Source organism: Bombus vancouverensis, unplaced genomic scaffold, assembly GCF_051014615.1.
Source record: "Bombus vancouverensis nearcticus unplaced genomic scaffold, iyBomVanc1_principal scaffold0036, whole genome shotgun sequence".
NCBI classification, from domain to species: Eukaryota; Metazoa; Arthropoda; class Insecta; order Hymenoptera; family Apidae; genus Bombus; species Bombus vancouverensis.
The window spans coordinates 712,526-736,660 of NW_027468927.1; the positions used below are offsets into that span (position 1 = coordinate 712,526).

The following is a 24,135-nucleotide window of genomic DNA, read 5'->3' on the forward strand; positions in this document are numbered from 1 at the left end:
TTCAATTTGTACTTTAGAATTTGTTCAGCTGGACATTTGGTAAATTTTTCTAACTTAAACTCTCAAATGGATGCACAATTTCAGTGTACTTTCGAGAGCAAATGTCACAAGAAATTCTCAAACTGGCTTAACGATGCTCTAGAAAGAACCAGCCACGGAGCAGAGAAGACGATGAACCTTCTGGTAGAAGGATTATGATCCTCGGTACTTATCTCACAACTATCAGAAAACTACGACTGTCGTGACAAATTATTATTTACAAGTATATGATTCACAAATTATTATTTGTGAAATGTCAAAGCGTCGGAGAGATTCGAATGCAGAGCTCGAGAAAGGGAATTTTTAAATGAATGAGAAAGAAGAGTTTGAAAATAAACTTCCAAAATTGACGGAATATTTTTCAGTAAATATTTTTCAATCGATGAAGCAGAAACATATATCGCAATTCGCAAAAAGGTAAATTTTAGAGAAGAGGCTTTTTAAAATTTTCGAAGAGAATTTCAACGAGTCATTTCAATAACATTATCAGACTGACTAAACACAAGATATACCATTATTCGCGAAAGCAGTATGACCTTCCACTTATAGTGTCGCAAACAACTGAAGATATGAAATTATTATCGTAAAACTAAGGTCAGGGTGATACCTAATAATTTTGTCCTGTAGCGCAAAACTGACGGAATTTTAAATTTACCGTTTTATATGATAGAAAGAAAAGCATAATGTAGATTTGCTATTCAATAAAAGCAAATTCGAAATTCTTTTTAGTTGTGCCACCATCAATACCAAGTAGCGATATAAGAAATCTAAAAATCTTGATAATGTTAATATTTTCGATGAAAGTAGAACTATGTGCGTTTAGCGGTTCCGTTCTACCGAATGGCGAACAAGCCATCGTGAGTTGTGCTTCTATATCGCAAATGAAATACGGTAGATGATGCTTGCCTTAGCAGAAGTGTTTGTTGTATCGCGTATTGTAGTTACATTTTCTCCTAGACCTTTAGTTTTTTGAATAAACTGAGAAATGTAAGAACAAATGTTGCGTCTGAGATGCTTTTTCGCTCTAATAATTATTTAAACATGTTTAAATGTTCATAATGCAATAACAATACATATCATTTTATTCGGGAGAGTCCACAGAATTTTTTTGTCTCAGCCGTAACTCAATAGCTGCTACTATAAGGAGATAAAATATTTCCAAAGTTGAAAATTTCCGATTTTCTTCAAAATTGACTTTTTCAAAAATTGTGAGTTATAGGAAAAAACGGTTTGCAAATTCGAGTGTAGCTCGCAAAAGTCTACAAGAATCGCCTATTGAAGGTTGCAAAATTAAATGTGTCGAACAGTGTTATCAACCGAGCACGAAGAAATTCGATTTTCTTGAAAATGAAGCTTCATACGGAAAGATTTTATTCCACATTTTTCTCTTATTTTTGCAGGTAGAATAACTTCCGTCTACTTAGTCGGAGACTAACCAAATTTACATGTTTCAAACAGATTTCCAAGATCAATTTTCTCGAAAACAAAGTGTATTATTCTTTATGTCCTTCTTGTTTTTCTTCGTACAAAACTGTTTTTCGTTTGTTGATGTTATTTGGCCGGACCTTATATTTCACATATTCTAACATACTGTATTCATATAAAAATTCGCAGTATAATAATCGTTATTTTCGGTGTTAAAATCATTAATAAATATTCGTTTAATTAATCTTAAAATTGTGATACAATTACGAAAAACTAACAAAAGAATCATGTCTAGATTTTACAAGGATGTCACGAATTATATATGTCGGAGATGAAAGAACACCGGAGCCTTTGGAATTTTTGATAATCCCGCAATATTGTAACCTAGAGTCTACTATAGCTGTAATTAAACAATTGTAGTTATTCAATCCGATTGTAATTGTTCGAGAGTTGTGATAATGAACTTGGGCTCGAGGCGACAGCCAGTCGCCGAACGTAGCCGCGTCACGGGATGAACGCTTTGTCTAACAAAGGTATGGAGTAATTCTATAGCTCTCCTTAAAAGAAATATTCCTGGCGACACGCGACAGTAAACATTCCAACGGTCTCTGTCCCGTAGCTCGCCACACGCAGACCCTATTCTTCGAGTAAGATGATTGCCAGATGTCGATGCGTCTCCGCAGTACATGTTCGGCTAGCTCGAGGGCCCGTTATAAATCTTAAGGTTTAGTTAACTAAAGTCCTTCAAACAGACAAACAGTCTTTGTCCCAACTACGGGAAGATAGGGGAGACATATTTTTCAACGAGCGGCGTCTCCCACTAGCAACTTTCCCTCGAGGGCGGCTAGCATCTTTTTCTAACCACCGATATGGAGATTGATCAATTAGCAGCAACGCCAATTTCCCTTACTTTCTGAACGAAGGCTTTTCTCGACGATTCCGATGATCTCGTGTCCTTAGACACACCCCATTATAGTTTTCCTCTGTGGCATGATCGGGACGGGAAAGACATTCTTTCTCGCGATCTCATTGATGAAAGGAGTAACTCTTTACGACCAGTGAATATTACGCGTCCGACTTAGATTTTGTGAGTACGTTCATCTATCATCCCGTCGACCGCGGATTCGTTATTGAACCTAGGATCATTGTCATTAGTTTCTCGAGCACCTAATTACTGCGGTTACTTGTCCGGTTCTATAATAATCGTATTTGCACTAGTCAATGTCTTCTCCATTGCATAACGACAACGTGTAACCCAAACGAAGATTCGTTTCACGCCCCTAACCCTAATTCTAATGTAAACCCGACATATATTTTGTATGGCGCGTGCTATCATTTTGTTATCTCAAATTTATCTTCTATTTATATTTCTTTACATAATTTTCACAATATATTTATGAATTAGATGTATTTTCATAACCTACTACTAGCGTTCTACTAGCGAGTTTTCACATGCTCAATGAGATATGTAGTATAGGAAGTGTATAAATATATATTTTTTATGTATCTTCAAACACGAGCTAGAATATCGAGCATGTTATCATTTTCCTGTGGATTGTAAAATGATCAACCGTGGTTGATAAATTAACAAATTGTAAAAATTTGTCGATTTGTACTACGAGTGCGGAGTGCGAGTAGTAACGATAGTGAACACACAATTGAATACCCAAACGACAAAACTCCTGAGCTTTATACTTATTTTTACGTGGGTCCAAACTTTATCGATACGATATAGGCTCCGACCGCTCTGGGTTATTTAAAATATATGTCGGGTTAAAATCGGAATTTTGGGCGCGTGACAACTCTTCGCGTGGGCTAGCCATCGTTTCACAAAGCCGAGATTATATGTACGCGTATATACAAGACTATCACAAAGCTTAACAAATAATTAAGTCTAATGAATAATAAATTTGATGAACAATGAAGTTAATAAATAATAAATTATACGAATAATTAAGTTTAACAGATAATAAGTCTAATGAATAATAAGCTTAACGAATAGTAAGATTAATGAATAATATGATTTACGAATAATGAATTTAATGTACACTATTAACAATGTGTTTGTTGGGTTCAAACGAATCCACAGCCAACGAGATAACTCTTTACTAAGCATAAAAATAATCTTAGGCGCAAAATACGATTGACGAAAATGCTCGAGGTGTCACTCTCCAAGGCAATCGCACGAATGCCGGCCTCGTCTGAAATTTGATACGCACTCGTTAGAAGCATCGAGAAAGTTCCGAACGCCGTTGCTAGGCAGTTTCTGCATGGAGTTTGGTTATTGATACAATGTATGTCCCATTGTATCGGCACCTCCGAGGTAACCTCACACGTGGCTAGGCCCGCTCTCGAGGCCGCATGCCGCCACAATCACACTTCTCGGAAAACCCATACAACCACTCGTCAGACCTCCGTTAGGCAAAACGTTTATCTCGTGACCGTGGCTACGTTCGGCGACCAATTGTCACCTCGAAGCCAATCTCGCTTATTACAAATCTTAAGCAATTACAACTATAATAAAATCTAGGCTAAGGTACTAGAGGATGTTCCCAAAATTTCCAAGGATCCTTTCCCCAAGGACCCAAAATTTCCTTTTGATCGGTACCCTCTCGACGGGGGGAGTATGTTACGTCGCGTAACACTCTACCTAGCCGAGGCCACACACCGCGGGCAATGTGGCAACCAGATGTCTTCGGATACTCGCAGCGTATCCTCCATAGTTTCAAGGACCTTCCATAAATCTCATAGATTTCCTAGGAAAGGTCCTTCAAACAAAACAAACATCTGGTTCGGAAGAATTTCCAAAGACTATTGTCTACCACGGCTTAACTAAGGAAAGTTGGTTTTTCGCACGTACGCTGCAACTGTCCTCCCACTAACCACTTTCTCTCGAGGGCGGTTAAGATCCTTCGTTTAACCAATTAGAAACGAAGCCTATTCCCTCACTCTCCTAAATAACATCGGCACCAACAAATCCGATGGTCCCGTGCGCTAGACACACCCATCCTTAGCTTTCCTCCGACACATCATCGTCTCCCAGTACAGTACTGATTTTACATCCTTCGAACGGTCAACATCCTTCCACCGGGTATACACACCCGCAGATCAGTCACTCGCTCATCTCGTACATACGCATCAGCGTAACTGTCTTCGTTATAAGTTGTTGGAATAAACGGTGAAATATAACTTACTACTGTGTCATATTCATTTAACCACCTCTGTTATCTTAATCGAAACAGGGAAACGACTACTTCGCGGCGTCGATTCACCGAATCGTAGCGAGAATTTACGCCTCTCGCTGACGCGTTTTCCTCGCGACCGCGTCTCTCCGCGAACGGTCGTAACAAATTGATAATATTGTATTTGTTGCATAGTATTATAAGCATTAACTCTAGTATTTACTAGTTCATTACATGTCTAGCATATATGTTTATATTTATATGTAACTCTCCAAGTTGATTGATTAAAATATATTTATATATACATGTATATCTGGTGTTTCAATTATTTCCCCTTTTGTAGTTATTCTTATTTCCCGGTTTATTTGTTTGGTTCGTAACTCGTTCAATCCGTTGGCTGGTTTCATTTATTATTTCTTTTTATACTGATTGGATTTATTAGTTGCCCTCGCCTTGTTAATCCTTCCTTTAGTTTCGTAGCGCCGTGTGTTCGTTTGTGCATTCAAATCTTTATTCGCGCGTTTTGCATGGGATAGTTTTCTTGTTCTCGTTACGGCGCGTGCGGAGCGCGGGACGTGACAATATGTACGCGTATATACAAGACTATCACAAAGCTTAACAAATAATTAAGTCTAATGAATAATAAATTTGATGAACAATGAAGTTAATAAATAATAAATTATACGAATAATTAAGTTTAACGGATAATAAGTCTAATGAATAATAAGCTTAACGAATAGTAAGATTAATGAATAATATGATTTACGAATAATGAATTTAATGTACACTATTAACAATGTGTTTGTTGGGTTCAAACGAATCCACGGCCAACGAGATAACTCTTTACTAAGCGTAAAAATAATCTTAGGCGCAAAATACGATTGACGAAAATGCTCGAGGTGTCACTCTCCAAGGCAATCGCACGAATGCCGGCCTCCCTTGAGGTTGTGCTGTTTGATCATCGATATTTCGTTTTCTTTTGAGGTATAGTAGCAGGTGGGTAACTGAGCCGCATATTGCTCCTAATAGGGCGATTCCACATCCGTAAGTTTCACGTAACTGGTATCCATGTATGGCTATATCTATTATCGTCTTGATTAGTTTAAATATTACAAGTATTCCAAATATTGCTGCACTGACGGTTCCAAATTCCATAAAACCAATCCATAAGCTTGGTATGGTATTTTTTGCTATTGTCGTTAATGTGTTTTCGACCATCATTCCCAGAATGTTTACTGTTCCAGGGACGATTGTTTTTCCTGTTGCTCCTCTGGCCAATGTGTTCAAAACTGCAGATTTTTCTGCCGGGAACATGACGTGGTCCCGAAGTGCATCAAGGTCCTTTTGGGTGTATATTCCGCTCGTGGCCAACGACGATGGTGCTGAATATTGCCACGTTTGACGTACATCCGGGCGGAGTTCCTGTGGTGCAATTGTTTCCATGGGTTTTGGTACGAATTTGTGCCAGAGTCCGTCGATATTGTATAGTGTAGGTAATACCGCGCTACATTCTCTGTGGTTTCCGTGTTGCGTTAGAATGTGTGTTTTTGGCGTTAAAAATGCGGTGCGATTCCCTTGCCAAACGGGTAGCTCCGAGTAACATTCTGTTGTATGTCGTACCTTTACTTGTACCGGAATGCATTTGACTATGTGGACTGCTTCTCCTGCGATCAGGGCCATGTGTCCTGGGGTTTTGGTTATGGTATATGCAAATTCATCGGGCAGTAAGATTGCTAAGCTTAAAGCATTCTCTATTAGTTTCTTCTGCGTGGTACATCTTTGTGTCAATATATCATGGTACAATGTTGTCATTTGTCGTTTAATATGTTTCTCTACGTAAATGAATTTTGAGTTGACGTATGCGAATATGTCCAAGTTTTCGACTGCTGTTTTTCTTTTGGAGATGAACGTATTTCCTCTTGTTGTTTCTAACAGGAACAATTTGGGATGTTCGGTGGATAGTAGGGTATATCCACACAGTGGCTGTTCTCCGGTTTTAGTCAGTGCAAATGTTACTTCCTGCGTTGTTAGTGCGTAAACTGGTTGTGCTGATTCTCTGTTGGTTTTTATTTCTTGGATCTTTGTAGCAATTCCTTCATATAGCACATCGTACTGATCAAATTTGCATGGTGAGGGTGGTTGTGGTTGCCAATAAGTGTATCCGTCTTCAGCGTCTAGACAGTTTCCTTCGCTAAAGGTACATACCGTTCCTGATTTCAGTAGAATTTTGTTCGCCTCGATCCGTACTGGCACGACTGCTGATTTTAAACTTATCCTCATTGTTGCTTGTACGACGACCTTTTCCCAGCTCCCGTATGGGTCTACATACTGTGTTCCCTGGCAGCTGCTGTCGTCTGTTAGCTTGCCGGCTAGGACAAGCGACCTTGTTTCTGTTGCATTATCCTTTAGGCCAACTATAAGGTTTTGTGGTCCGAGTGAAAACGTGCCGTCTTGGTGCATCCTTGCGCATTGTTGGGCGGTTGTTTCATGGAGGTATTCGGCGAATCCGTTATGCACTGCCGACGTGTGAGAGTGCATGCCACAGTAATATACAATTCGAGTTATTTGCACCTTGCATTGCCTTACGTTGGTAAATTCAAATTCTGAGAGTTGAAGTAATTGTATATAAATATCTTGGGTTTCAGTCAATGTAGGCTGTATGCTGCAGTCCCCGATGGAGTTTAGAGAGATAGTGGTAACATTGAGGTGGTTGCCATTGCAGTCATATCCTACCAGGCCGTGTGTTATTTTGATGAGGGTGAGTACGATGACTAGGCAGTTCATCTTCCTATCAACAATTTATTAAATCGTTTCTTACTCTCGGGTTTATTAGAAATAAGAATAACTTTTTATTATTATTATTAATATATAAAAAAAAAGTTTATATGTTTTTTTTGTGTTGTTTTTTTTTTTTATTATTATTATTATTTTTTTTTATTACAATTATAGCTTGTCTTTGAATATATATATATATATATATATATATATATATATATATATATATATATATGTGCGTGCAATGGTAAATATGACGACTTATTTTACGAGTCACTTAGATTATCAATAGATATCGCCTACTTTACAACATGCGTGTATGTATATATTGTTAAACATTAGGTGAAAGTTATATGCATAGTTATAAATGTCATTTGTTTACAGGTGGATAGCAAAAGTATTTGGTTTCGTGAGTGGCGTACAGGTGCTTTACAGTTCTACGGTACGGATTGCTATTCCTTGGACTAAAAAAAAAAATTCTTTCGATGTCTGTCAGATTTTTGGAAACGAACATGCATGGAAGGATTTTCTGCAGAGATTCAAAATGCTCTCTGGATTCCTCGTGAAACGTCTGGACAACATCTACATGTTCTTCCATCCGTCGTTCAGAGAATGGTTGATGAATTCGCCATCAGTTCTATACACACATACAAAAATAGTTAATATATATATTATATATTTTTTTTTCTTTTTTTTTTATATATATATATGTTTCATTCGGACCTGTTCCTTGTATGAATACTGTATCTCTGTATATAATATAATATATATAATATGTTATGATTATGTTAGTTGTTATTTATTATATGTATTTTCCTCAACTCTCTCCCCTTTTTTTTGTTGTTGTTGTTTTTTTTTTATTAGTACCTAACATTACTATTATGATGCTGTATTACATTCTATTGGCTATTATTTGGATGTGAGCGCGACGAATTTTTCAACATGGCCGCTCGCGTGTATCTTTGGTATGGCGTTGGTTTAATGTCAACAGTAGCGTGTCGTTGAAATAGTTAATTAATTGTTAATCACTATAATTTTACTTAGTAATGTTTCTGTAATATTGTTTTGTGTTTCATGATATTGTGTGTGTCAATACCGTGTGCTACCTTAATGTGATAGCATGGATTGTATTGTTATCGAATTTCGATAGTCATTGTTTTGATTATACGTGACTTGCATTTATATAAGTCTTGTTTAATTTAGTTAATGTTTTTTGTGTATTGTGTTACCAGATATTTTGTGTAGCGTAACTTTATTCTTTTGCACCGAGTTCAGTCATGTTGTTAATATTTAGTTAGTCTATCTTGATTAATTTCTAACCTATTCCTGTGTTTATTAACCTTTCTTATTTTCCCTATTAATTTATTATTGCATGTACTTGCTATTTGCTATTATTTTGTGTATGATATGAATTGGTTTCTTTATTAGTGATTAAAATCTACTTGTTAGATTAACACTGTCTGTAATTCTTCAGATTCTACTCTTTCGTTGCTGCATCACTTACCTGGATCGTTCCCGCAACATCATCCGATTCTTTGATATGCCTTGGATACTTACTACGGCTGCCTTCTACTACGGCTGCCTTCAATCGTCTTATATCTGTGGTCATAAAGGTGGTGTTTAATTTATTTAATTTAATATATACATATAATGCATTGTATGTGCGACCACTATTGTGCATTACAAATTAACATCACAATACTACGTAGATTAATACATAACCAAATATCCCTTTACTCCGGTTACATTTATTACTAACTCTCAATTAATCTATCTTGATTATTTTCTAACCGCTTTCTATACTTTATCAACTATTTTATTTCTTCTTGTTAGTCTGCGAAATTCATGCATGTACGCTTCCTTGTATGGTGATTAATTGTTCATGAGGTAAGTTGCACTTTCACCGTTTTAGTTATTCGTTGAACTAGCTCGTTTCACATTCAAACAGTAATTGGAGCACTTGTAATAAACTTCTTTTCTTTTCAGATTTCCGCCATCTGTGTTGTTCGATGAACAGTGCAATGCTTCCACAGTATTGTTATAACATTTAGTACTGTTGTATTTTGCATTAAGGCAATTGAAGTTAATTGGTTCATTTATTTTTCAGCTGGCTGTTGTACATGGTGTTTCGCAAACAGAGATCCATAACCTATTTTGCACGTGAACCTTCTCGTATGATGATTACTTGTTCACAAGGTAACTTTCACTTTCACTCTTTTAATTTTATTGAATCAACACGTTGTATATTCAAACAATAATTGGAGTACACATGATAATTTTCCTTTTTTTTTTCTTTTTTAGGTTTTCGCTATCTGTATTATTCGACGAACAGTGTCACACTTCCTTTTGATTTATCCACAATATAGTTATAACACTTAGTAACCTCGTATTTTGCACTGAGACAATTGAGACTAATTTATTCACTTATTTTAGGTAGCTGTCGTACATTATGTTCCACGAACAACGATCCATAACCTATACTTGCACGTACACTTTCTTGTATGTTGATCACTTGTTCACAAGGTAACTTTCACTTTCACTAGTTAATTGTTCATTGAGTTAACACGTTTTATATTTAAGCAATAATTGAAACACATATAATAATTTCCCTTTTTCCTTTTAGGTGTTCGATATCTGTATTATTCGACAAACAGCACTACAACATACACTACTGCACTACGTTACCCACTGAAATCACTTTATTCATTGTTTATTTCGATTATGCGCTAGTTTTAGCTTGTTTAAGTGCACTGTTCGCGGAATCCCTTTTACTTCAATCTTGACGTTTTGGTTCTGCAGGATTTCTAGCACTTTATATGGTCCAGTATATTGATCGGAGAATTTTCCTTTACTGGGTTCTTTTAGTAAATATATCGAATCTCCTACTTTAAAATCCTGGGGGTTGATTCGTCGGTCGTAATATTCTTTTGATCTTAGTTTGGATTTTATTAAATTTTCTCTTGCCATTCGTTGTACGGTGTTAATTTTATCGAACAGGTCTTCGAGATATTCTGCGTATGTTGGTTTCATGTTCTCTTCGATTATTACTTCACCAGTAGGTTCTCTGGCTAAATGTCCAAAAACTAATTCGTGCGGGGAGAATTTCGTTCCTTCGTGTACAGAGGTATTATAAGAAAACATAGCTAATTCTACCCATTCGTCCCAATTTCTGGAATTTTCAATGTATAATTTGAGATATTCAATCAGTACGTGGTGAGATCTTTCGATTGAACCGTTACTTTGTGGATGATATGCCGTCGTGGTGTATTGTTTGATGCGGAATCTCTTTGCTACTTTCTTCATTTGTGAGGATGTAAAGTTCGTTCCTTGATCAGTGAAAATAGCTCTCGGTGATCCGAAACGACAAATAAATCGCTTTACAAAAGCGTCCGCTATCTCGGCTGACGAGATTCCTCCTAGTGGAATCCCAATTGAGTATTTTGTTAATAAATCTTGGATGGTTAATATATATTCATTTCCCTTTTGAGTTTTTGGTAATGGTCCTACAATATCCATACTAATTTTATCGAATGCTTTACCTGGTGTGTCTGTAAGTACCATTGGTTGTTTTGCTTTTATTCTTGTGAGTTTCTTTAATTGACATTCCTTACATGTTCTTACGTAATCTTGAATTTCCTTTTTCATATTTTCCCAATAGTAGTGTTGTCGTATTCTTTGATAAGTTTTGGTAATTCCTTTGTGTCCTGCTACGCTTGATTCATGTTTTTCTCGTATTATGTTGTTCCGCGCTTCCACAGGTGGAGTAATTACTTCTCCAGTGCAAATGGTGATGGACAAGGTTTTTTCCATAAATATTTCCTTTAATTTTCTGATTGTATATCGCCAGGGTATTTCCTCCAAGTTTCCTTTGCTAATGCTAAACGAAGTTAACTGTTTTTCATTTACTACGTCTAATAGAGATCTTAGCGAGTTTAATAAATTGTCTGGTGTTATTGGAATATTTCTATTTTCCTTTATCGGTAGGGATACAATGTATTTTCCGGAATCGTAATTCAATCTTGCTTTTTCTAACATTAAATCTTCATAACGAGGCAATTTTCCCGTTTCCTTCATTTCTAAGGCTCCTTTATCTATCGGTTTGCCGTGTATATCTATAAATACTACTTTATGGTCACTTACTCTTGCAATTGAGTCTCGGGTTTCCGAAATTTTTAGTTCCGCAATTATCGTAGGTCTCGTGTCCTTTTCTTGTTGTTGAATTAGTTCTGGAACTACAGTGGAGGTTTCTTTTTCGCTTGTCGTGTCCGTGTCTTCCTTTTCTCGATTGGTTATTTCTCTGTCTGTACTTACATTGATTTCTGTTAGTGCTTGGTCTAAATATTTTATGGAGGTTTCTTCTATTGTAAAATGTTTTCGGGTAAAACCCTTTCCTTGGTTTTTGGAATCACTGGGTTGAGGCAAGACGCGTGGTTTGGCTTCGAATACGGGAGAGTCTTCCGTTGACGTGTCTATTTCGAATCTTTTTGGGACAGGATAGCGAATCGGTGAGACTTCCTCTCTCTTTCTGATTGGTAAACAAACTTCTGGAGGGTTCCTAGATAATGCGTCTGCGTTTGCGTTCGCTCTGCCTTCTTTGTATACAATATCAAATTCAAAGTCCGATAATTTTAATTTCCATTTCCAAATTCTAGAAGTAGGATCTTTGATAGAATGCATCCACACTAAAGGTTTATGATCGGTTACGATAGTAAACTTTCTTCCGTAAAGATACGGTCGGAAGTGCATTGCGCTGTAAACAATTGCCAGACACTCCTTTTCTATGGTAGTGTCACGTCGATTCGGGGTAATTTCACGTTCCGCACGCAAGGTGAGAAATTCGTACTTAAATTTTGATTGTTATTAGAAAATTTATTGAACACTGACAGAGTAACGATACAGAATGGTCAAACAGCACAGAAAAGAATGTTCTTACAACGACTCGAGAGGTACTTTTTTATATCAAGGACCCGGCTCCTGTGGAGGGGCTATCGCTGGATGCCGGTCACATAGGGTTTCTATTACTGCTTAGCCATCATTTTGCTGACCAAGGTATGTGAGGCATAACCATCCTTTCGTTGCGTTCTCACGACCACCGTGACATTCCCCCCTCCTTAGCTTCGCTTTGCTCCGCTAAAGCGTAAGGCTCTGGTGGGGCTTCTAAGTTGAATGATCCCCTCATCTTCGTCTTCGGTGATATTTTGGAAGGTGACCGTCCTTGGTACTGTTGATGTTTGATCGATCCTGTTTACGCGAGCGGTAGGGCAGAGTATTTTGATACGTACATTTTTAGGAAATGATCGGCGTAGACATTCGAAAAGTTTACATTTGTACATTACATATATTGTTCCTAGTCCTAGGGCTATGATTCCTAATATTTGTAGTGTGGATATGCCATATTTCTTCAATGAATTTATGCGTCGCTCAAATTGCAGGGTACTGATTTGTGTTTGTAATGTGTCGAGGTTAGCTTTATATTGGTTAAAATTGTGAGTTACTTTTGGAGCTGTTTCTAATATTTTCTCTAATATTGGAACATCTGTTTCTTCGAAGCTGTATATGCTATTCTTAAATTTGGTTTCGTAAGAGATATTTTTATGTGATCCTCCTATTTTCATAATATTATGATCGTATGTGATTATGCACCCGGTTTTACTGCTAATTAAGCTTGGTTGTCTAATTTCTAGGATTTTATGTGTCTTACATAACACGTCGATTTGTACATTTTTCGCAGGAATAATAATATAATGGTTTTCCGTCTGCAAAGGTACGAACGTCAATTCTTCCAGCTTGAAGACAGCAGTCGGGCAAGTTTTGACCGTCTGTCGATTAGTAATTAATTCTGATCTGCATTCAGGTGAATTGATTCTATTGTGACTCGGTTGAGTTCTTTTACAAATGTGGATGATTGCCGTTCGTTTACAATATTTGTTTAAGTAGTGACTATCGACAAAGGTGTATTGTTCTGAGTCGGTTAGTATCAAATCAGTTTCTATTACAGGCGCAATGAATACAGAGTTTTGTTTGGAAGGTATCGGGTAAATTTTAGTTATTTTCCATTCATTGTTTTCCAAAAGCGGCACAGTTATTGTATATATAAGTTTGTTATCTCTTATCCATACCTTTAGTTTGCTTAGATCTAGAATTAGTTGAAAGTTTTGAACTGAAGGTTCGATATGGTTAGTCATAAAGTTTTGTCTCGTTATTTGGTCAAGTGTTTTTAAGAATTGTTCGGGTTCTATAACTTGTGGGTTTATGATTCCTTGTTTCCCTAACATAACAGTGTTAAAAATTTCGTCGATGTTTATATGGAGTTCTGATATGGTAGATTCGGTTTGAATTAATAGGGAGACTAATATTTCGTTTTTTTCATTGTGGTTTTCAATCTTGTGTATATCGTTGGCTAAGTTTTCAAGTTGATTTGTTTTGGTATTGTCTAGCACGCGTTTGATGAGTGCGGTTTGGTTACTAAGAATTGTTTTTATTTTATTGTTGGAATCAAATAATGTATCGATGTTCTTGTTAATGAGTTCTAAATCGTTTTCGTCGAGAGTTCCGAATAAAGTTTTGGATACTGAGCCTATGACATTGAGCAATCCGCGTTTGCTTTTATAACGCAATAATAATTTGAGTTGCCGAGTCAGGTTTTGAAGATTTCTGTACTTAAATTTTAGGCTGCTTATTTCTGGTATGTAAGCGCAAGGTGGTTTACATTGACGGTCTATTAAATCTATTACGCGTTGTAATCTATTAACTTGGTCAATTGGATCGTTAAGGCCTACTATAAGGGTGATATCTATTTGTTCGTTGTACAGATAGCAATTGTCAATGTGTTCCAGGAATATGTTGGCGTAATTCAATGGTTTTACTTCTAGATCGCTTCTAATGTACTCGAGTGTTATGATGATCCATATTATGGTCTTCTTCCTGAAAGATAGGGTTTTAGCCTGTTACCGTGGATTCTTTGCGTGTGACCGTTGGAATATTCGATAAGATAGGTGGGTGGATTGGATGAGAGGATTTCTGCAGGTCCTAGCCATTCGTGGTCTAGCTTGTTAGTTTTGTGATCGTTATGTACCCATACTTTATCTTTTACTCGGAATATCGTCTGTGTTTTAATAATTTTTCGCATTTGATCCCTCTGGTATCGCTTTTTGTTAGATTCGGTAACTCGTCTTGCTTTAGCTATATAGGCGTTGTGTCGATTTTTCCAGAGGTTAAACAATTGTTCTCTGGTTAGGCTAGGAGTGGTTGATATTGAGGATGGCATGTTAGCTTGTCGTCCAAATGTTAGTTCGAATGGGGTATGTCCGGTCGTCTCGTGTACTGAAGTATTATATCCCATGCATATTAATTTTAAGTTTTCATCCCAGTCGTTCTGTCGGTCGGTCGTACAAGTTCGAATAAGGTCCTTTACTACGGCATGCGTTCGTTCAAGGGATCCGTTAGATTGTGGATGGAAAGAAGTGGTTTTTATGTGTCGGATTTTGAAAGCCCTTTCAAATGTGTCCATCAATTTACATACGAAATTTCGTCCCATGTCCGTCAGAATACTTTTTGGTGCGGAAAATATGTACACATAGTGATCCAAAAGTTCGTTAATGATTGAGTTGGCTGTTTGGTCTTTTAAGGGTATGAGGATGAGATATTTGGTTAATTGATCTTGGATAGACAGGATAAACTGATTGCCCCGTTTGGTTTTGGTGAGAGGTCCGAATATGTCCATTGCGATTTTGTCATTAGGATTAAGCGGTGTGTCAGTTATCATAGGTTGTTCCTTGGCCCTGATACGATTTAGCTTTTCTCGTTGGCAGGTTTCGCAGTTTTGTATGAATTCTGTAACGTCTTGTTCTAGGTTTGTCCAGTGATGGTGCTCTTGTATTCGTTTCACGGTGCGGTGTATACCTAAGTGTCCTACTAATTCGTTATGATTTTCGCGTAGTATCGTTTGTTTTTGTTCGTTATCGTAGTCTACTGGCGGATCTTGTCCAAATATTAATTTAATTTGAGGGAATCTAGTTGTTAGAAACCTTAGCATGAGTTGAATATTTACCTTTTCTAACGTGCTGAAGCTATTGTCGTTTATTCCTATTTGTAAGCGTCCGGTTCGGTGTTTAATAAAGTGTTTGGTTAATTGACGCAACCAATGCTGTTCGTTAAAGTCTCCCAGTTCGGTCTTTGTAATTTGTTTAAAGTGTGGTCTGTTAGGTTTTTGGGTTATCGGAGCTGGGGTGATATTGATTTTCCAGTCTATATACTCGTCATAATAGTCCGGGTTTTCTACATTGGGTTGGATTTCTTCATTAGTGATAGGATACAATCGGGATAGAGCATCTGCAGCTGTATTTTCTTTTCCTTTTTTGTATTCGATTTCATAATCGTACTCCTCGAGTCTCAAACGCCATCGCATGAGTCTCGATGAGGGGTCTTTAACATTCTTTAACCATTTCAAGGCTTGATGATCGCTTTGAATTTTAAATTTTCTACCAAGTAGGTATTGTCTTAGTCTTTTGATTGACCATACTATTGCTAATAACTCTTTCTCGGTTGTGGAATAATTCTTTTCAGGAGGGTTCAAAGTTCGGGATATATAACAGCATGGATGTCCGTCTTGGGAGAGTATTGCTCCTAACCCTTCGTTACTTGCGTTTGTTGTTAATGTGAATGTTTTGTCAAAGTCTGGATATTGTAGTACAGGGGCTTCGCAGAGTTTTTGTTTTAGTGTGTCAAATGCAAGTTGTTGTCTATCGGTCCAGTAGAATGGAGTGTCCTTTTTTGTGAGATCTGTCAATGGTTTTGCGATTTTAGAAAAATTACGTATAAATTTTCTATAGTATCCAACGAGTCCTAAGAATGACTTTATGTGGGTCGCGGTCTTTGGTGTTTTAAAGTCTTTCACGGCTTGAATCTTTTTGGGATTAGGTTTTACTCCTTCCTTTGTTACTACGTGTCCTAAGTATTCTAATTCCGGTTTCAAAAATTCGCATTTGTCCGGTTGTATTTTTAATCCTAAATTTTGTAGTCTGTCTAGTATAATGGCTAGATTTCGGTTATGTTCTTGGATGGTGCTCCCGAATATTATAATGTCATCCAGGTATACGAAACAGTTATTTCCTATTAACCCCCGTAGCGCGGTATCCATCATACGTTGAAACGTCGCCGGTGCGTTTTTAAGGCCGAAGGGCATGCGATTATAGTGGAAGTGACCTTGTGGGGTTGAGAATGCAGTATATTTTTTGGAATTTTGCTCCATAGGTATCTGGTGAAATCCTGACGAGAGGTCTAGGGCCGAGAAAAATTTAGCTTTGCCTAAGTGCTCGAGTATTTCGTCCGAATTTGGTAAAGGATACGCGTCTTGGTCTGTTTGCTCGTTTAATTTTCTAAAATCTATAACGATTCTCCATTTTTGTTTGCCTGATGCATCTAATTTTTTTGGAACTACCCAAATTGGTGCGTTATATGGACTGTCCGATGGTTCTATGATTTGTTTGTCTAACATGTCGTTGATTTGAGTCTCGATTTCCTTTTTATGACATTCGGGCGGTCTATAAGATTTGATGTTTATAGGTTTGTCTGTCTTGAGTGTGATTGTATGTTCTGTCAAGTTGGTACATGGTAATGAGTCTGTTTCCATATTAAAAACGACTAAGTAATTGATGAGGATTTTCTCAAGGGGTTCTCGAAGTTCTGGATCAATATGTTTGGTACGTATTATTTGTGCGAATTTATTAATTTGGCTTAGTTTATCGGGTTTCTCTATTTCGTTTGTAATGTGACAGATTTGCTTACCAGTGTCGATGAAACATACTGTTGTGGGCTTTCCTTCGATGTATTGGGCTGAGATTAGAGTTTCGCCTGGTCTTATCTTGCTATCGGTTTCCTGGAATGGTAATATAATTTCGTCTAAGGTTAGTTTATTGTTAGTGACGCTGTATTGATACTTTGTAAGGAATGGGAGTCCGATTATTCCATCTTCGATTAGGGGAAAGTTGTTAGGGACTACGTAGAATTGATGATTTTTCTTGAGCATGGTTAAATTGCAAATTTTGTTAGTGGTATGTTTGTCACTTCCCATTAGGAAGGTTTTTGGGTTAGAAGTTTGGACGTTTAGTGAGGCTTTTTCTTTTATAAGGTTGATTCTTGCTCCGGTATCGATGAGGAATCTGGCTCTTCCTCCGTCTCTTCGTTGCAGTACGATTGATAGTAATCTTCCGGTGGTGGTGCAGTTAACTCGAGGTAAGCTTCCTCTGGGTTCTCCGTTGTTTGGTTTACTCGAGGTGGAATCTTTCCTTGGCTGGCGAATGGAAAATTTCGAGAGTAGCATTTTTCGGCTGTGTGTCCAATTCGTAAACACTTTGGACACTTCGGTTTCATGCGGTTGTCTAATGGTCGGCTAGGTAGCTGAGCAAAAGTTTGTGGCTGTGAATCGGTAGTAGTTCGCTTGGATACTAATGTAATGTTGTGAGATTGATTCTTTGGGCGGTTGGCAACACGATTTGCATCTCGTAACCATTGTTCTCTATCAGCTGCTAGTTGTTGGGCAAGGTTCAGGTTCTTTGGATCGCTAGATACCACCATCTGTCCTATCTCGTATCGTAAGTTGAGCAAATATGTTTTAAGTGCTTCGCGTTCTTCAATATCTATAGCTACGCGTCGTTCTGTTGGTGTGCGGTTTTCGTTTTGGACTGCATAATTTAATTCGTTTAGCTGTTGTCGGAATCTGGAGTTAAAAGATTGTACACTTTCTGTTGCCCCTTGTTTTAAATTCTTTAATTTGTCCCTACAGTTGCTAATAGTTGTTGGTGTTAATACGTGTTGTCTTAAGCATGAATATAAGTCTTCGAACGAGTTGATTTTTAGATATCGTATGTTTCGTTTCGCGTTGTCGGTAATCTTTTCGATCAGTATGAGATCTAATAATAGCTCTCTGTCACTTGCCTTGCACCTAGCTCTTGCTTTGCGGACCGATAAGATGAAATCTTCAACGCCTACGTCATCTTGACCACGTAGTGTCTCGACAGTTCGTATGGCCTTATCTGCCTCGAGCCCTCGATCTTCGTTGTAGTTGTTTATTGGTTTAATCGCGGCGCGGCTAGATGCGGCTCGTGGTCTTTGTGACGTGTTCGGTCCGTCAGTTTCGTCATCCGTTACGTTATCAGCAGCGGTTTCTAAATGGGCGTTTATTTGCGACTGGTCAGTCTCGGTGTCGTATTTTATTTCCATGGTTTTTGCAAGATCGCGTATTTCTTTAGAGCGATTTCTATCGCTAGTTTCCGCAAATTCTTTTATGTTTTTAATGTTTTGATCGGTGCTGTTTCTAAAGCTTCTAAACTCGTGAGTTAGGCTTTCAAATTGTTCAATCAGGGTAGCGATTAGTTCGTTTTGTTTAGCGGTACTCTTGTCAGTTTCTATTACTGCTTAGCCATCATTTTGCTGACCAAGGTATGTGAGGCATAACCATCCTTTCGTTGCGTTCTCACGACCACCGTGACAGTAGAGTAGTTTTGTTCGGCGGAATTTAATAGTCTTGAGGCATACGCAATCGGCAAATCCTTTCCGATTGGCCCTTGACTCAGTACACCGCTTATTGCATATCCTGATGCGTCTGTGGTAAGGTTAAAAGGTTTAGAAAAGTCTGGATATTGTAGAATGGGTTTCGTCATTAACGCTGTTTTTAAATTATTGAATGCATCTTCTTGATTTTCCGTCCATTTGAAGGGAGTATCTTTCTTTAATAGTTGTGTCAATGGTTTCGCGACCTTGGAGAAATCGGGTATAAATCTTCTGTAATATCCTGCTAGTCCCAGAAATTGTTTGATATTTTTCGCCTTCTTTGGTCGTGGAAATTTTGATACGGCTTCGACCTTTTTTGGATCGGGTTTCACGCCATCCTCACTAATTATATGTCCCAAATAATTCACCTCATGCCGTAAAAATTCACACTTATCGGGTTGTAATCGTAATTTGGCTGTCCTCGGTCTTTCCATTAATTTATTAAATTTAATTTCGTGTTCCTGGAGAGATCTGGAATAAATCACTATGTCATCCAGATAGACGAATAGTTCTATTCCTTGCAGACCCGATAATACCGAGTTCATTAAACGTTGAAATGTTGCTGGGGCATTTTTTAATCCAAAGGGCATTCTTTTGAATTGAAAATGTCCGTATGGTGTCGAAAATGCCGTTTTGTGGGCGTCCTCTTGCGACATACGGATCTGGTGAAAGCCTGATGCTAAGTCAAACGTGGAAAAATATTTTGCACTTCCTAATTGATCCAATATTTCTGTGATGTTGGGTAATGGGAAGGCATCGCCAATCGTTTTATCGTTCAATTTTCTATAATCGATAACTAATCTCCAGCGTTTATTTCCTTGCGAATCGGGTTTTTTGGGCACAATCCATAACGGGGAGTTATATGGAGATATTGATGGTTCCACTACGTCCGTATCTAGCAATTCTTGAATCTGTCGATTTATCTCTTCTCGATGTATTGGCGGATATCGATACTGTTTGGTATTAATTGGTATATTATCTGTGGTAATTATTCTATGTTCCAGAACTTCAGTTGCCTCCAATGTATCTCTTGGAATATGAAATCTATCTTGATTGTTACGAATCAATTTTTTTACATTTTCCTTTTCTTCTTCGTTCAAGTGTTCGAGTCGTAGTAACTCATTTATTTTTTCGTATCTACTTTCCTTCGATTTTAAAACTGTATTACACGCTGTCCTAGGAAGCGAGGAGGGATTTTCAAATTCCTTAATTACCATCGTCGGTGTTGTAAATTCGTAATCTCTTGAAGTAGTATTTATTACTCTTATATAGCCTTTTCCTTTATGATTCCTCACAACTGCATTTCCGAAATAGATTCCCTTGCTCGGCTCGATTCTTGGAATAAATCCCTCTTTTATCTCTGGATTAGCGATATTAATTGAACACGTTATTGAACTTCGCTTCGGTATAATTATTTTCTCCTTAGTGTCGAAGGGAATATAAATATTTCCCCATTTGATATGTTTTTCTTCATAATCTAAACGAGCTTTGCAACCTGCAAAAAATTCGGATCCTAAGATTCCGTCTTGATCGATTAGTAATGAATCATCGACTACGTGAAAAATAACCGGATGGCCCGCGACCTGTATTACCGTCTGCCCTAGGGAGACCAGGCTCGTTGACGTAATTCCTCGCACTTCAATTGATTCTTTCTCGTCGATGATGGCTGAATCGGGTAAAGCAGGTTTCTTGATAATATTGATTTCCGATCCAGAGTCTAACAATAAACTCGTCTTGGTTTTTAGATTTGGGGAAACTATTCGTGCAGTTGGGGTCGTTGGAGAATCGTTAAATTTTACTGAAATAATTCGGAGAGGTCGCCTTCCGAATCTGAATTCAACTCTTGATGATTTTCCTTCGCCGGTTGCTTGTGCTTCGCTCTTTCCCTTTTGTCTTGAGATTCTGGATTCTCTGTCTGTGGCCTTGTTTGGTTGTGGGATGACTCCCCCACAGTATTTAGTGGCTGTTCGTTCGATCTTATAGTCGGCATTGCGTTCGCTCCGTCTCTCGTTATGGGTGGTGGAGTTGATCTCGCGTGGGTGGCTGCCCTCGTCCTGATTGCCGCTTGTACTCTCGGGCGATTCGGCGTATCGTTCCCTCGTGGCTCGCCCCATTCTCCCGAAGGACGTGTTTGGTTTCCCGACGGTCTCGAAGCGTAGGGTACGATTAATCCGGCGTCTACTCGGGCTTTAAATTTGTAACAGTCCTTCACTAAATGTCCGGGTTTTTTACAATAGTTACACATGATATTTTGTCTATTAGTATTCGGAAAATTCTGCGATGGAGGTACTGATCTTCGATCTTGGCGGTTGTTTCTGATATTGTTATTAGTGTTCGAGGGACGTGCGTTATTGCGTCTGTAATAGTTCGAGGGTGTCGGTCGATGGGGTCGCGTTCTGTCGGTTATTTGTCTCAATTCGTGTGTTGCTTTAACGGCTTGACGATACGCATCTTCTAAAGTATGGTACCCTGCTATTTTTACTCGTACATATACCTCGTTCGGAAGTCCTTTAACGAAAGCTTCTCTCGTTTCCCAATCTATAGTATCTTGTACGTCGGGGGATATGATGCCGTAGTCGCCTCTTTCTCCGTCCATTATTGCTAATCTAAGATTTCTAACGCGATCCATATAATCTAATATATCTTCCCCGGGTCGTTGAAATATCGTTCCTAATTCTCCCTTATATTCATTAAGAGATTTCTTTGGGCCGAATAGATCCTTTAATTTGTTTCCGAAATCATTTAAACTCATTAATTCCGTGTCTTCGATGGCGAGGAACGCGTGTCCACGAAGCTTATTTACTAACAATTTTACCAATTGAGGTTCTTGATATCTGGGAATCATATTTCGCGCGCGCTCACAAGCTCTTAAAAAATGGAATACCGATGGTCGATATCCGTCAAACACTGGCACCGATTCGATCGCGTCTTTTAGCTTAATTGCCTGGGTATGTCCACCTGTCTGGACCGTTTCCTGTTGCGCTGTCGGCGGCGATTTGGGTGTTTGAGGTTCCTGTTTCGTTTTAAGTTCGAATAATCCGCTTTGTAATTCGGCGAGTTTTGCACTCATATCGCGAAAGTTCGCATCCCATGCTTTAAGCTTTTCCGACAATGTCAAAACCATTTCTTCGTCAAACGATTCCACTACAGTCGCCATTGTTTTTTAAATATATATTTTATTAACAAGTGTGACAACTTTAATCTACTATGGAGCGTGTCAAATCGTTTAAACCAACTTTAATCCTCCGTGAAGCGGATCCCACCGCTGCCACCAAAAATTTACTACTCCAAATGTTACGTATTAATTTGTTTGTTTAAATCGATCAAATCTTAAGTTTAAATTTTACTGAAAAATTTTTTTTTTTATAGTTTGAGTTTGTATGTAATCTGAAGGGAAATAAGTTGAAATGATATTATTGTGTATTTAATTCCGATTTAGGTAATTAATTAATACGATAGTTGCTGCCACCAGAAATAGTCTAAAGACTATTTCAAAATATTTTGTTTTTATTATTTTCTTTTGCGTTTAAAGGGTAGCGTTAACTGACGCTTAATGCAACTGGTAAACGAATTTCACTTTTCGGCTAACTTGCTATGCGCAGGGGTACTCGCGCGGGAGAGGATTAAAGCTGGGTACAATGAATATTTTTCCTCGTTGGACGGATTTTTATTTTGACGTAGGATTGCTTAGGTTATTATATATATATATTTTATTAGCTGGATATTTATATTTTAGCGTTGCTGGATTAGATAGGAATATGAGATTGTTCGTTGTTTTATATAAATTTATTTTTACGTTCGACTTCTTCTTCTCTTTTAATTCCGCTGTAGTAGTTTGTCGTTAGGACCGAAACTCAATTCATTTACCACGATAAAGTCTGTCGCCACGATCTTCTTGCCTTTTGAGTTTAATTAACGAGGATGATTCTAACGATCCTCTCTGCGTGGAACTCGTGTGATTTCGCAAGCCTTGCTCAAAGACGGGTAATATTTTACCAACAATGGGAGGAGGAATGCGAAGATCAGAGGATGTTTCAGTAGCTGAAAACACCATTCGCACAAGCCGACACAACGGACAACACCTTTGTTTAAAATTTAAGCAATGTTTCTATCTTTAAAACCGTTCGCGAAAATGAATGAAATCGATGATAGGAGGTTTTTAATTCAATTCTCGAGGACAACGAGATTACCAGAGAAGAAGAAAGTTTTTAAAATTAATTCTCTTACCTTGAGGAAAAGGTGCTATCGGGTGCCATTACTCCAGGTGTTTCGGTGATCGACGAGGTTTGTTGGGTTTATTATTTAATCTCGAATATAGGGTTTTTACCAACCTTTACTTTATTAAGCTATTTCGATACAAATTGAGTAACTCGCTAACTGAATTAATACCGTAATGAGGACTTAAAATTTTCTTTTATTTAATCGCGACTCCTTTTTCTTTACCGAAAAACTAAAGACCCCGAAACGCAAAAATACTTATACAAATTCTAAACGCAGTAATGGACGCAAAGAATGATGAGCCGTAATAACAAACGATCGCAAGATTTATGAACAAACTAATGAACGCTGCGCTATGTTGCTATGCTTATTTATAATGCCATCCCCCACGGGGTGGTGGTCCGCTGGGGGTACGCTTCCGTGGGAATCGGGATGTTGCAGTTTTGGGCTTCTCGGAATCGTACGTGACAAAATGTAAGTTCCATATTTCAACTTAGTTTTCTATCAGTCCTGTGTTTCTGCTGAGCTAGCGTCTAGGAGATTTGAAGCATTCCACGCTGATCTAATCCTTTCCGCGAGAAACTTCCACGTGCTGTACCGCGGGAATTACCGGTGTTTTCTTCGGCGCATGGAAGGGCTGGTGGCTGCAGCATCATTATTATTTCAAAGTTTGCTCGGGCAACACGCGCAACTCCGCTGCTCTCCCATAACAAAGGCCTTCTCCTTCGAATTGTTTTGCGTAAGTTTGGATGTTTGCATATTATGATTGTTTTGTAATTTTGATTGTTTTTCCTTTTTTTGCTATTTCCCTAGGCTTCGGTGATCGACGTTCGAACCATGTTTGCTGAGTCGTTTCCATCAGAGGTTCCTTTCCAGACTTCCTTGGTACGTATTTAGTCTTGTTTTAGTTCGCTTGATTCGTCCTGTCTCGTTTTATTTAAAATAT

General features: G+C 38.0%; 2 protein-coding genes across 6 annotated transcripts in view; one reads left to right on the forward strand and one right to left on the reverse strand.

The window, feature by feature from the left end:
* Nucleotides 1-9,044, reverse strand: LOC143304460 (uncharacterized). Of its 2 annotated transcripts, XM_076626939.1 has the most exons (3): nt 8,926-8,984; nt 7,934-8,058; nt 1-7,434 (listed from the first exon to the last, which is right to left on the reverse strand). In XM_076626939.1, exons 2-3 carry the CDS (start codon nt 8,017-8,019, stop codon nt 5,511-5,513), a joined length of 2,010 nt encoding a protein of 669 aa, XP_076483054.1. In that variant the 5' UTR covers nt 8,020-8,058; nt 8,926-8,984; the 3' UTR covers nt 1-5,510. The 2 variants fall into 2 exon arrangements, with proteins under 2 accessions (XP_076483054.1, XP_076483056.1); XM_076626941.1 differs by lacking the exon at nt 7,934-8,058 and having other exon boundaries at nt 8,926-9,044.
* The window catches only part of LOC143304463 (uncharacterized), a 19,383-nt gene continuing 4,157 nt past the window's right edge, over nt 8,910-24,135 (forward strand). Inside the window, exons 1-6 of one of the 4 annotated variants that reach the window (XM_076626952.1) lie at nt 8,910-9,034; nt 9,408-9,453; nt 9,529-9,617; nt 9,855-9,944; nt 10,045-23,928; nt 24,003-24,074. In XM_076626952.1, the coding sequence (XP_076483067.1) occupies nt 8,962-9,034; nt 9,408-9,453; nt 9,529-9,617; nt 9,855-9,895 (249 nt within the window). In that variant the 5' untranslated portion in view covers nt 8,910-8,961 and the 3' untranslated portion in view covers nt 9,896-9,944; nt 10,045-23,928; nt 24,003-24,074. Of the gene's footprint in view, nt 9,035-9,407; nt 9,454-9,528; nt 9,708-9,854; nt 9,945-10,044; nt 23,929-24,002; nt 24,075-24,135 lie in introns of those variants that run through there. The other 3 variants (XM_076626951.1, XM_076626949.1, XM_076626950.1) reach the window with 3 other exon arrangements.